We start from the raw sequence: 14,860 nt of genomic DNA, 5'->3' as shown, positions 1-14,860 counted from the left end.
TGGTACACCAGTGAGCTAAGGGCAATGAAACAGGCTGGACGACGGCTAGAACGCAAGTGGTGAAAGACTTGCTGTGAGGCTGATCAAGCACGAGTAAAATATCATAACTGTGCCTACTGTGGCGGCGAGGGCGGCGAAGAAGGCCCACTTCTCTGCCCCCATCACATCCTCAAGTAGCCGTCTGGTGGAGCTTTCCCGTATTGTCAGGAGTCTGTTGACATCAACTCCAGGAAATGGAGTTTTAGACCCTTCGGAGGCCCACTGTGAATTGTTTGCTAGGTACTTTGAGGGTAAAGTTGCTCGCCTCCATAGCAAGTCTTGATGCCCCATCCACATCTACTGTAGTCCCCAATGAGGTGTCCAGTGCAAAGTCTGCTGCAACTTCTTGGGAACTGTTTCAGTTGATGTGGCCTGATGACATGGACAAGGTGCTTGCGATGATGTGGCCAGCAACGTGTCCTCTCGACCCTTGCCCTTCTTGGCTTATTAAAGCTTGCTGAGGGAGTTTGACCGAGTGGATCCAGAGTGTGGTCAACACATCATTGTGGGAGGGAGTGGTTCCGGGTGCCTTGAAAGAGATGGTGATCCGACCACTTCTGAAAAAGCCCACCCTGGACCCATTCGTTTATGACAACTACTGACCGGTTGCAAATACCCCTTTTTTAGGGAAGGTGATTAAAAGGGTTGTGGCGCAGCAATTGCAAGTACTCTTGGATGAAACAGATTATCTTGATCCATCCCAGTCTGGGTTCAGGCCTGGTTATGGGACTGAATCGGCCTTGGTTGCCCTGATGGATGACCTTTACCGGGAGAAGGACAGGGGGAGTGTGACCCTGTTATTCTTACTTGATCTCTTAACGGCTTTTGATACCATTGACCATGGTATCCTTCTGGACCGACTTGGTGAGCTGGGTATTGGAGGAACTGTTTTACAGTGGTTCCGATCCTATCTCCAAAGTCACTCTCAGAGAATAGCATTGGGTGACTGTCTTTCAGCCCTCTGGCAGTTGTGCTGTGGGGTGCCGCAGGGTACCATCTTGTCCCCCATGCTGTTTAACATCTGTATGAAGCCCCTGGGAGCAGTCATCAGGAGATTTGGGGCAAGGTGTCAGCAGTATGCTGATGACACCCAGCTCTATTTCTCCGTAACATCTGAATCAGGAGAGGCCGTGCAAGCCCTGGACCGCTGCTTGCACTCGGTGGTGGGCTGGATGAGGGCAATAAACTGAGTCTGAATCCTAGCAAGATGGAGGCTCTGTGGGTTGGTGGTTCCCAAGTTCGGATAATTGGTCAGTTGCCTGCTTTGGGTGGGGTTGTACTCCCTCTGAAAGAGCAGGACTGTAGTCTGGGGGTGATCCTGGATCCCTCTTTGTTGCTAGAGGCCCAGGTGATTTCTGTGGCTAGGAGTGCCTTTTACCGGCTTCGGCTGATAAGACAGCTGTGTCCGTTTCTGGACCAGGATAGCCTGAGCACTGTTGTCCATGCACTGGTAACCTCTAGGCTGGATTACTGTAATGCACTGTATGTGGGGCTGCCCTTGAGGTTGGTCCGAAAGCTGCAGCTAGTGCAAAATGCAGCAGCGAGACTGCTTATTGGGGCAGGGTATTACCAACATGTCACCCCGCTGCTGAAGGAACTGCACTGGCTGCCCATTTGCTACCTGGCCAAGTTCAGGGTTCTAGTTTTGGTGTACAAAGCCCTATACAGCTCGGGACCAGGATACCTGAAACACCGTTTTACCCCTTATATACCCAGCAGATCACTGCATTCTGCAGGTGAGGGCCTCCTGCAGATACCATCTTATCAGGAGGTTCATTCTGTACAATATAGGAAGCGGACCTTTAGTGTGGCTGCACCTACCCTGTGGAATTCCCTCCCCTTAAATATTAGCCAGGTACCATTTCTGCTATCTTTTTGGCGCCTTTTGAAGACTTTCCTCTTCCAACAAGCCTTTTAAGTTGAGACCTATCCCAGTCTGCCTCTGTGTTAGAATTGCTTTTAATATGTCTTTTAATATCTTTAACCCTTTTTTCTTAAAGATGTTTTTAAAGTTTTTAAAAAAATTTTTTTAACGTTGTTTTGTTTTAATGTATTTTAAGGTCTTTTTATGATGTTTTAAAGTGTTTTTAGTGTTTCTGTTTGCCGTCCTGGGCTCCTGCTGTGGGGAAGGGTGGGGTATAAATAAAATAATACATAAATACATAAATAAATAAATAAATCTATCTATCTCATGGTAATGTCTTATTGAATTAATGGGGCTTATTCCAGGTAAGTGGGGTGAGGTTGGATTGCAGCCATAGTTTATATACATTTACTGAAAATGGTGAGTCGGGGGGCTTTCTCTCTTTAGACAGCATAGCACAACTTCCCTATGATGTGGGTCTTGGCATATAATGAAGGAAGCCTCTCTGTCACAGTATGTGATAGTAATATACCCAGAGGAACACTGGTGTAGTGCTATCAGTAAAAATGAAGCAAGAGTTCTGAACATTTACAGTTCATTTTCCACTGTACTTCGAGAGCATGCATTTAACCAAAGTAGGTTTGAAACTTGAATGATCCCAAATGAAGTCTCAGGATTCACAACAATGTTTTTGTTTTTTTGTCTTCAGGCTTAATTAAAGGACTGGGTGAAGAAGCCTTGTCAATCACTCAGCAGGGGCTGGATGGGTTCTTAGGCCTCATTCTAATGTAGAGAAGAGCTAGGAAAGAGTAAATAAAATGCAGTGAGAATAGTAATTATTTTATGTCTTTCATTGCTGGTGAATGAACCTCTTATCTCATGTGCTAATATAAGACTCTAAAACAATAAAAAGCAAGATTTATTTTTAACTCGGCTTGACCGTGGCAATGGCTAAAGGTGATAGTTTGGAGAAATATTAATCAGACACATCTACTTAAGGTATGATCTCAGGGTTTTTTTTAAGTCTACTCTTTCTACAGAAAAGCTGAGTCTCCAACCCACAGCAATGAAGATGATAAGAACACTCTTGGCCTACCGCCGGTTCCTCCTTATTCTCTTCACCCCCCTTCTGCTCCTTCCTTTGCCTCTCATCATCAGAACCAAAGTAAGTAAAGACTAACTGCATATTTATATTTCCAAAAACCAACCTAACTGAAGCATTTCATCTTCCTCCTAGTATTTCTTCTCAAATTGAAACTCTGCTATGCAATGCAGTCTAAAAGCAATTAAACTATTTTCAGGTATCTTTTGTAAAGTTTTCCTAGTGTGTTCTTAGCAGATCAAGCTGATAAACTGTCACCCAGATTATTTTAAATCTTTTAAACATTTCAGATCAGTACAAATCCTGGGTATAATCAGCAGAATAGCTTCAGTGTGTTTAGTCTGTATAACCATATATGGAGTGTCAATAAGACCTATCTTTTAATGGCTTTTTCACTGTGTGTGAGAGAGCCTATGGTTGGCGTTATATGAAACATAATTTCAGTAATGCCAGTTACATGTATTCGAAGAACCGGAACAAGAGTGGGAATGTCACTGCTCCTAGCTGAATGGAATGAAAAAACTGATAGGGTGAAAATCATTTATGTTATTGCTGCTGTTTGCTCTAGTGCATATCCTTATTCTAGCCTCCAGTTCATACACTCACACAGGGCAGCACTCTCTGCAATAGCATGGTGGGAAAGCAGCGTGTGAGTCTCTTCCTTTCACCATGCCAATGGCCTCCAGTGTGGACTGCATCTGAGTCTATGGAGGCTCAGTTTGTGGCATTTCTAATCTGTGAAAAAGGGGGTCAAGACAATGAAAATGGGCCTTTGCATGATCAGGCGTTCACCCAGACATATGAATAGTGCTTTAAGTACTTCATTTCATTAGTGCAACTATATTTTTGTTTTGCTTTAAGCCAGTAACATTTTTCTAGTTCTTCTCAGGCATACCAGAGACAGACAGTAGGAGAGATGGTGCAAGGGGAGGCAGGAGCAGTGTAGATGCCTTTGGGCCATGCCTTCTATCAGTCTTTTCCCACTCCACTGAGCTACTGGTTATTCTACTACTGTGCCCCCTTGCTTTGGTGATGCTGCATCTTAATTCCAGGTCAGTCCATAATAAGACCACACTCATCCTTGTTTGATCTTGGATGAGAGGGCTGATCCAGTGAGTATCAGTGAGATCTGGGTGGGAGATGTGGGCAGTAGTGATCAGATCCATTTCTGTCTATCTGGGTATTCTGTACAGCACTAATGCAGATTGGAGGGCCCTACAGAATTGCTGTGCCCTAAAGAGATTCCATCTCCATTACTGCCCTGGGCTCCTACTGGGAGGAAGAGTGGGATAGAAATCTAAATAATAATAATAATACGATGATGATGATGATGATGATGATGAAGCAGCAGCAGCAGCAGCAGCAACCTTTCCACACCAGGGTGGCTGCAACAACTTGCTGGGCCAAAGAGGTAGATTGGGAATGCTCCTGGTGTGCCACTCACCCTGCAGCCCAGCAGCATCCCTGACTGAGCTGGTATAGTCTTGAGGTAGTTTTGGAGAACCCTAGGACTAATGTTTTTGGGGACTTCAATGTCCACACCGAGGTTGCTGTTACAGGGACAGCTCAGGACTTCATGGCCTCCATGACAACCATGGGACTATCTCAATATGCCATCGGTCCAACACACAGGGCAAGCCATACTCTCAATTTAGTCTTTGCCCTTGAGTGTGAGAGGAATGGGCTGAAGATAGTGGGCTTTAGTATTTCAACAACGTCCTGCCTGCAAAGGTGGGGGACCAATTAAAACAGTCCACTCTTAGAAATGTAAAGAATCTGATGGATTCCTGAATGCTCTGGGTTTTTTTCCAGCAAATAGAGCTGGCAATTGGGTCAAAACACTAGTGTTCCTATAGCATAATGAAATGTGACAGGCTGTGGACACAATCACTCCTATATGTCCTGTTTGGCGCTGTACAGACTGTGTTGCTGTCCCTCTGAGAAGATGCTGGCAATGAAACAAGCAAGATGATGACTAGAGCACCAATTGTGCAGGACTAGCTGGGAGGCCAATTGAACAAATATTAGAGCACATAATTGTGCATACTGTGTGGCAGTGAGGATAGCAAAGAAGGCCTACTTTGCAGCCTTCATTGCATCCTCAAGTAGCCACCTTATATCAAACCCAGAAAGCTGGATTCTGCAACCCTTAGAGGCCAGCTGTGATAAATTTGCTAGGCAATTTGAGGATAAAATGGCTAAGCTGTATGGTGGCCTGAATGCTGTTGTTTTGATGGGTCTGGATTAGGCATCCAATGTACCATCTGGTTCAATTTTGTGAGATCATTTTCAATTTTTGAGGCCCCCAAAACATGGACAAGATACTTGTTGTTCAGCCAGCTGCTTGACCCTTGACCCTTGCCCATCATGGCTGATATGAACCAAGGGAGGCAGACCAAGTGAGTCCCAGAAGTGGCAAATGTTTCATTGTGAGAGGGGGTGGTACTTGCCACCTTGAAATAGGTGGTGGTGTGACTGCTTCTTAAGAAACCTGTTCTGGACCCTGAGGTACTCAACAACTACCGCTTGGTCATGAATGCCCCTTTTGGGGTAAAAATACTTGAGAGGGTGGTGGTGACCCAACTCCAGGCATACTTAGAAGAAACTGATTATCTGGACCCATTTCAGTCTGGGTTCTGGCCTGGGTTTGGACATGAATCAGTCTTAGCCATCCTGATAGGTGACCTTTATCAGTAGAGCGACAGGGAATGTGTAGCTGGTACAAAATGTGATGGCTAAGTTACTCACTGGGGTGCCTTTCCATGCACATATTATACCAATTCTAAAATAATTGTACTAACTGCCAGTAAGCTACTGAGCCACATTCAAGATTTTGATTTTGACCTATAAGGCCCTAAGCAACTTGAGACCAAGGTACATATGGCAGCACCTTCTCCCCTATCATCTGATCATTACGATCATTACAGCTGATCATTACGGTCAACTGGTGAGGTCCTCCTGATGATACCACAACCAATGGAGGCCTGATTGATGGCCAACCGGGGGGGGCAGGGTGTGTGGAATCTTTTTAATGAAAGCACCATATGGAATTTTCTCCCTTTTGACCTTAAGCAGGAGTCATCTTGGATGGTATTTTGATGCCTTCTTAAAACATATTTAATCAGGCTTTGTTTTTGTTTGTTTTTAATTCTGCCCCGTTACAGCTGCATTTTATGATTATATTGTGGTAATCTGTTTTTAATGTGTACACACCACCTCAAGACCTTGGTGAGAGGTGGTATAGGAATGTTTTAAATAAATAAATAATGCCCATCAGAGGTCTCTCTCAAGAGATTTCTCAGCTAGTGTATATAAAGGGCAAGCCCCTGCTGCTTTTTGATATTCCAAACAGGAAAGCTCCCACTTGCAGCAACCTCAACCCACAGTGGCATGCATGGAAGCAATTGTGTGCAAGCTGCTATCACACAGAATTCAATACATATTGACTTTTTCTTTCTTTAGCACATTACTCCAACACTGGTGCTTTCAGGGGAATGTTAAAACGAAGTCAATGTGTACACAGTGGCAGATGAAATCAACATGTATGGCTGCTACCATGCAGCATGTAGTCATGCATGTTAGTCTTCAGTCTTGGGCATTTTAGGAAAGGACCCTGTACTTGCACACAAGTCCAATATTTTACATTAAAGTCCTACATGATAACTAATCACAGAAGGCCAAAGTAAACAGAAAATAGTGACTTCTTTGTTGGAGAAATATGGCCTTTTATCTTGCTACCTAATCAAGACATTTGTCAAAGTTAATGATGCTAATGGATGAGGTCTTGACTCTGTAAAAGGCAAAGGCAAAACTCTCATTGATCTCGGTGAATGTGCAGACTTTCATCCTGTTCACAAATGGTACCAATTTTTATGGTAGTCTGCTTTCATGGGCTTACTCTGTCTATAAATACAGAGCTTTGTAGTTTGCCTCCCACTTATTTGGGGAGGAAAACAAAACTCTTAATAATTGTGTTGTTTCCTGTCCTCAGTCAGAGCACCATGTTCAGGGAAGTATATCTTTTGAGAACAGAGAATAATAAAAACTATGTGGATTTTAAGGTGAACCTACCACATCCATCTGTCTTTCCCCCCTATAAACTAGCTTACACAACTTATTGATTCATGTTCTCATGCATCAGTAGGTGATATGTATTGTCTGGCACTAATATACACATTACTGGGAAACAGTATCCATGATGATGTATTGTTTAAGACATGTGATATTCAGTCACACACATTGATGCATGATGATGTGGACACAGGCTAGTATGCCAAGAGGAAAAAAAATGCACTTTGACATAGCAAATGCTCATCTAGACCACAGAATCAAATTCTGTATTTGGGGAAACTGCTATTGTTTGGTTGTTTTCCACTAAGATGTCTCTCCAGCCACACAGACTGAACCTTTCTTAAGTCAGGAGAAAAGATGAATTTGATGATGTTGACAGATTTAATTTGGATGTGTCCAAATGCCAGACACAACATGGTAGGAGTTTAAATGTTTGGGTTTTTTTAGGTTAGAAAAAAAGAGGGAGCATGATAGACATTTACAATATCATGAATGAAAATCAGGGTTCTTAAATGTACAGGGAGCCTACAAAAGTAGAACAAGCTCCCTCCTATAAAAGGTCACCCTCCAAACCATGGAGGGCAAGCAGGTATGCAACAGAAGGAGCAGGATGAATGTCCTTGTTCCTGTTTCCTCCTCCAAGCAATAGCACAGAGGAACAAAAACCTGGACAGGGCTAGAGAGAATGTGTCCATTAAAAGGGCCTCAAACAGGGCTCTGGTCATTCTTGTCTATGAGCAAGTTTTCCTGCACTCCACCCCATTTCTCTTTGTGATATGGTGCAGGACATCTCTACTCTCTTGTGAAATGTATGCTGTTCAAGCAAATTCATCCTTAGCATTATGCTAGGTATGCTAATGCATGCTTCCAAAGTTCTGGTTCATAGACTCCCAGTAGTGTTGGGCACATCTGTCGATAAAACTATGTAGCACATCTCGGGGCTGCATGCACCCATTGTTTGGTAACTCTCTACAGTTATGTGCAAATGATTACAGAGGAGATGGAATTATTTTGAAACAAGCGAGGCTGTCGCATCTCACACCATGCCCATAACCATAACTGACTTTGACTTCACATCTAGGGCAAGATTTGAGAAATGTTAACAGATGGCCTTTCTGTGTTTCCCTTTTCTTCTTTGGCCATGTAACTGTGTGAGAATGTTGTTGTTGAAAGTGTATTTTAAAAAGAAGAAAAGAATTACAAGCAATAAAACTGAGCGATGAATAAATTTCTGTTGTTTACAGTCTTATTGAAATGTAGCCCTGCCTAAGAGATGGATAATATAGTTTCAGGCACAGAGAACTAACTATGCTCAATATGTTATTTTAATGAGTAATCCTTCTGGCTAAGCTTCCCTCTACTATAGCATATGCACAATATGATCATTTGAAGCATTGTTCAAATGGTGTAGAGCGACTGGCTACAGAACATTTAATATGTATATAATTTGTCTCTGCTTTGGTTTGCTTTAATGACAGCTTGAACTGGAGAATAACTTTCTCTTTGTGATTATTACTCCACGGCACACTCTATTCCGGATGACTCAGAACTAAAAAGGATAGGCAAAATTGTCCCATCACAAACTCTTGCTCCTTCACATTTATACCACACAATTGTGAGGAAATCAGTTTCCTCGCATGTTCTGCCAAGCAGCTCTGGGAGGGCAGGTGATAATTAGATAAGAAAAATACCTCATTTGAAAGGTGATGAATAGATAGAAAAAGGCTCCAACCATAAGGATGCAGTAGTCATACACACCCACTTTAGATCCCAACTTGAGGAAGCAGCTCTCAGGTGACTATGGATGTTATGTGAAGAAGGGCTACATATAGACTTAAAGCAACAAACTCTGTAAAGCTGGAAGTTGGAAACACATTAGAATACTTTAGACACTTGAGCAAGGGAAGTTAACAGGTGTGTTCCAGATGCTGCTGAACTACAACTTCCATATCCCCTGATGAGTCTGATGGGAGTTGGAGTCTGCGACATCTGCAGAATACCATGTTGGGTATCCCTGGTCTGGAGAGGTTGTAGTACAACAACATTTTAATGAGAGGTTGTAGTCCAACAACTGGAGAGCCACAGGTTCACTGTCTTTGTTCTATGACACTTCTTCCTTCTCACAAGTAGACCCTTCCTCCTGAGAAGGTTCTTGGAGGCAAAGGCTGCAATCCAATACATGTCTTCTCAGAAGTAAGCTCCATTGGGTTCAATGGGACTTACTCCTAGGTAAGTGTGTATTGGTTGCAGCCAAAGGCTCTTGGTAACAAAATGAGTGCTTCTATGCGGGCACCAGGTTCATTGCTGTTTTTGCTCTTGAGATCCAGGTGGTGAACAGGAAGAACTGGGGTCAAGCCAGGGTGCGGGGTGTGATCAGAGAGGCTGTTGGAGTGTGTGTGAGAGGCTCATGATACCTGTTTTTTTGGGCTGCCATGTACTATACTGGGTTCTACCAGATCCACAGCTGTGCTGGGCATCTCTGCAGGGTCTCATGCCTCTTCCTTGGAAAAGGTCTCCCCAGCAGATGGCATCCTGATGTCTGAGGTATTTGTGCTGGGGTAACCAATGTGGTGCCCTCCAGATGTTGGACTACAGCTTCCTTCATCCCTGACCATTGCAAAATGCTCACTCAGAGTGATGGGAGTTGAAATTCAACAACATCTGAAGGGCATCACATTAGTCACCCCTGTATTTGTCACCATCAAGATTCAAGACCAATGAACTGGCCCAAATTGTAGTATCTCAACTGACAAACATATCTGTGATATGAAGGCATATAATGTTGTTGTTATATGCCTTCAAGTCAATTATGACTTATGGCGACCCTATGAATCAGTGACCTCCAATAGCATCTGTCATAAACCACCCTGTTCAGATCTTGTAAGTTCAGGTCTGTCGCTTCCTTTATGGAATCAATCCATCTCTTGTTTGGTCTTCCTCTTTTTCTACTCCCTTTTGTTTCTCCCAGCATTATTGTCTTTTCTAGTGAATCCTGTCTTCTCATGATGTGTCCAAAGTATGATAACCTCAGTTTCATCATTTTAGCTTCTAGTGACAGTTCTGGTTTAATTTGTTCTGACACCCTATTATTGGTCTTTTTCGCAATCCATGGTATGTGCAAAACTCTGCTCTCCTCCAACACCACATTTCAGATGAGTTGATTTTTCTCTTATCCACTTTTTTCACTGTCCAACTTTCACATCCATGCATAGAGATTGGGAATACCATGATGTGAATGATCCTGACTTTAGTGTTCAGTGATACATCTTTGCATTTGAGGACCTTTTGCAGTTCTTTCATAGCTGCCTCATAGCTGCATCTCCTTTGCTTCTATCATGCACATGCAATAAAGCTGCATAAGAAGTTCAAAAAGATATTGAATATTTTCCTCCATTATATCTGCTGTGGTGGACCATCTGGACATTCATTATGGATCACCAATATTCCATAGAATCACTCCTCTGTGATGATCAGGGAGAGGATGCAGGTTGCAAATGTGAAGTTCCCTGCACTCTTTTACTGGAGTTACTGGCTAGGCCACTTTCCATCTGCCAAGTAAGTAAAGAATAACTCAAAATATGTTTCACATTCTGAAAAATGCAAAGAGCAAGATAAGAGATGTAGCAGGTTTTCTACATATCAGAGCAAATGGGAATGAACTGAAAAGGGCACTTCAATGATGCAAAGAGGCATTTTATTAACCTTTACTTAAGAACATTTATATATATATATATATATAATAAAGGGCTATGGTAGATTAATCTTAATATTAAATGTTTGTCATTTAAAGACATTTAGCATTTACATTTATCTAAAAATGTACTGTTATTTTTACATAGCGTTCTCCACCAGCTCACACCTGTAACTGGAACAGCTCAGTTCTTTTTTATTTGCTTCCTATCTTTATACACATTTTGTGGGTCGCAAACCTTTGGGACCAGTGGGCACAATGGAATTTTGAGAAAATGCTATTGGCAAAAGTTACAAAATGCCTGTCATTGGGGGTATGGCACAACGCAAAATGGCTGCCACATCTAAAAGAGCAGAAAAAGAACAGGACCACAAAATGGTGTTGCCTTGCCCTCCCATTAGCCTCCCTCATCAATGAAAAAAGGCCCGTACATCAGCCATTGCCACACTCAAAGAGAGAAGCTCTTTCCACTTCTCCTTTGTTCACAATGGATGGGAAGGTGGCTGTCCAATCCTGGCATCCAGTGACATGTGAGCATGTTTAAAGGATCATGTTCAATGTAGGAAAGGCTGGGCCAGTGCAAATAGGAAATGATCAGAAAGAGCAGTCTCTTGTGCATTATGAATTTTTGAGGGGGTAATTACTGAGACTTTTTGTGGGTGCCATAGGTTAGGGGTTCCCAAACTGTGGTCTGTGGACCACCAGTGGTCCACAAGATTCATTCAGGTCTCTATGGCATGTCTGCATTAAATATTCATATTGATTTTCAATTCTATTTTACTGGTTCTTTTGGGAACCACTGCCATGGGGGTATGGTAGCAGGCAGACTGGTGCCCACTGACATCATATTGCCAACTCCTGCTTTACAGGCAACATGCACATGTGCCTTCCTATTCTCAACAGTCTTGAATGATTCCAGTTTTGAATGTATTTGATTTTTTTAAAAAGAACCACACTCTTTTTTTAAAAAAAAACCTCTTTTGTCTGTTCTTTTGAATTCTGCTGGCCAATTTTAGGCAAAGCATTCTTCTGGCACTACTCTTCTCATTCTTGCTGGAGGACTGAATGGTGGTTTGTTTTTTCCATCATTTTGATCAGGTGTCCTTAGCTTCATTTGAGGTATATTTTCCTTTGATTCCAAAATGTGTGTTTATGAGAGAGTGGCTATAGCAACAGCAGTAGTTGATGATGGCTTGGCATAAATATCTCTTAACTTAAAGAAATTTTGCAGCAGCTTGTTGAATGTCTTTATGCTGCTTTATGTTTCTGTTTTACATTTCTTTTAGTGTTCAGGATTGGGCACTACACACCTTTGAATCTCTCAGACATTGTTTGCCATCTCTCCTCACAGATATCTCCAATCACTCACAGAAAGGGTGGGCATAGACTTGTTTGCATTCTGATTGGCTCCCTTATCCTACCCAATCCTCTCTTACTGGCCCTTAACACTGCCTGTTTAAGGAAGCTCACCAAGATATGCTTCCTTGCTTCCTGGGTATAAGACCTGAAGCTGGAAGTTGTTGCATATCAGCCCTATCTATAATCTTCAGACTAAAACAAAAAAAGCTTCTGTATAATTTGAGTAGCTGCTGTAGACAAGCTTTCTTTCTTTTCTTTTTTTTACAATAATTTTTATTCAAATTTTCATAAAACATACAAAACAAAATCATAAAACATTCAAAGACAAAAAACAAAACAAAACAAAAATGATTAAACAAAAAAATAAAATGTTGACTTCCCATTTGTCGCAGATCAAATCAGTTGTAGGTCTACAATATATAACAATCCTGTCTCTTAAATTATATTATAAAATCACTTTCCTCCAGTAGTTATCTTAATTAATCATCAAATCTCATAAACATTACTTTATTCTTTCCACAAAAAGTCAAAGAGAGGTTTCACTTCTTTAAGAAATATATCTATCAATTTTTCTCCAAATAAACATGTCGATTAATCCATCTCAATAATAATAATAATCTTATTGTCATAACCATAGTCCAAATAAACATATTGATTAATCCATCTCATCAAAATCTGTTAGGTCCAATAATTTCAATAGCCATTATTCCATTATCCATATTAATTCCATCTTCCATCTTCAATAGTTCTGTTAAGTCCAGTAATTTCAGTGTCCAATCTTCCATTATCAGTATTCCATAATAATCTTGCTGTCATAGCCATAGTCATATAATAAGAGTCTGATGGGAATTTCCTCTATCCCAAATATTTTCTTGCCATCAATTCTGAATAAGTTGCGGAAATATTGTTGTAAAGTCATATCTGTGTTCTTCTTTTTTACAAAATGCACTGGCTCATCTCTTGAGAGTTTTTCCATTGTCACATGGCTGCAGTTAATTCCATAGATTTTCTCTATATCAAGCTCCATCACGTCATTCCAGTCCAGAAGATTATCCAAGCCATTGATAACTTTATCTCTAATATCTTCATTAATTTCTTCAGAGATAACGTTAAATTCCAAACAGTAGATTTTATTTGTAATATCCATAAACTCCAGATCTTTTTCCAATTCCACATTTGTTCCAATCTCCAGGGCTTGTATCTTCCCTTTATTTTTTCTTTTCTCATCTCTGATCTCATTCTCCTCTCTCACAGGATCCCCTATTTCTTTAAGGTCCTGCGTCATTTTGCTCAGTTCAATTTTCAGCTCCTTACTGCCCTGTCACAGGGTTTGTTTCGTTATCTCAATCTCATCCATTATTTTCTGAAACATAATTACTTCCAGATTCTCAGCCACTTTCTTGATTGCCATTTTTAAAACCACGAAAACAAAACAAAACAAAAATAAAGAAGAACCACTTCTTATTTCAGCAACAATTGGGTTAATATTCCAGGCTTGATGACATCACAGTATAAACAGAGCAGCCTGCCTTATCTCTCTATGTTCAAGAACACAAAACAAATTTAGTTCCCAGCATCAAAACAGTTAGTGGCGTCGTGAAGAAGCAGATTCGTCAAAATAAAATAGACCAAAAAGAGAATAGTCCCAGACAATATAATGTTCCTCGGAATAGAAATCCCTCTTCTGTTTATATCTTTAGAATGCACTTCCAGGACAGCTTTTTGAAATAGAAACAGAGATAAGCTGTTAATTTCGTGAATAACAGAGAAGAGTTATAGCTCACCCAGAAGTTCTTTAAAGCTGATTCATTTGACAAATCTCTTTTTGCTGCAACAATTTAAACCAAGTAAAAAAAATAATAGAAAGAAGGGTGACTTCCCTGACTTCCGGGAAGGGTGACTTCGCTTGTGCCTGCTTTTGAGACGGGCTCCCGCCTCAAAAGAAACTTATTCAGATATAAATCAGTCAGAACATTTTTTTTTTGACTGATGAAATTTCTCCCGGGCAGGGAGAAACGTAGAGATCAACCTCAAAAGCCTGTTTTTGTTGGGAGGACTGGATTTCATTAATTTATGAGAAAAGGTCCAGCCAGCAATGCCGGACGGACTTCCGAACAAGCTCTATCTGATTAATGCGATACATTTATCTTTTCTTCAAAGAGAAAATGGACTAACAGGCAAGCACCCTTCTGTAGACAAGCTTTCTTATATAGGGGCAGAACTGACAAGATGAATCATTGGCAAGAGGGAGTTTGGGTTTTTTATTATGATGTTCCCCAACCTCCACCATTATGGGAGAGGAAAATTACTTGAAAAGTGCTATTGTCATAAACTTCTTGGATAATTTTCTTTTCTAAATTACCTGGTATATAAATTGTCTAAATAAATAAATAAATAACTATTGTCCCAGGCCAGATAGCATTCCCTCTTGAAGTTGCAGCTTGCTATGCATTTTGGAGAACATATCTGAACTCTCCTTAGATTTGGTTTGGTTTTCTTTAAACGTTTACAGTCAGATTTCACTGGAAAGTGGCATCCCATCAGAAAACATACTGGTTTGAAAACCACCAGATGGTAATGCAAGAGAGCTCTTGGGAAACATTTCTCCAGTATATAAAATCTACCTAATTGAAACCAGAACAGTAGGTTTTTGTACAATGCAAAAAGAAACTAGATTAAAACACTGTCCCTGATTCCCAATTGTTGGATATTGATAGTGGGAGCTCCTAGAGGT

At 41.2% G+C, this 14,860-nt stretch overlaps 1 protein-coding gene across 6 annotated transcripts in view; it reads left to right on the top strand.

Annotated features, from left to right (window-relative positions):
* SLC13A1 (solute carrier family 13 member 1) overlaps positions 1 to 14,860 on the top strand; it is a 129,990-nt gene that overhangs the window by 54,471 nt on the left and 60,659 nt on the right. For 5 of the 6 annotated variants that reach the window (XR_009764471.1, XM_061640143.1, XM_061640142.1 and 2 more), the window contains one exon: positions 2,944 to 3,068. The exons of the other annotated variant lie outside the window; for it this stretch is intronic. Coding sequence is in view for 4 of the 5 variants with exons in the window: in XM_061640143.1 (XP_061496127.1) it covers positions 2,970 to 3,068 (99 nt within the window). In the remaining variant the exon portion in view is untranslated. The remainder of the gene's footprint in view (positions 1 to 2,943; positions 3,069 to 14,860) is intronic. 6 annotated transcript variants of the gene reach the window in all.

Source organism: Rhineura floridana, chromosome 8 (genome assembly GCF_030035675.1).
Source record: "Rhineura floridana isolate rRhiFlo1 chromosome 8, rRhiFlo1.hap2, whole genome shotgun sequence".
Lineage (NCBI taxonomy): Eukaryota > Metazoa > Chordata > Lepidosauria > Squamata > Rhineuridae > Rhineura > Rhineura floridana.
The sequence above is the reverse complement of the archived record's forward strand: the minus strand, read 5'-3'. Positions and strand labels throughout refer to the sequence as shown.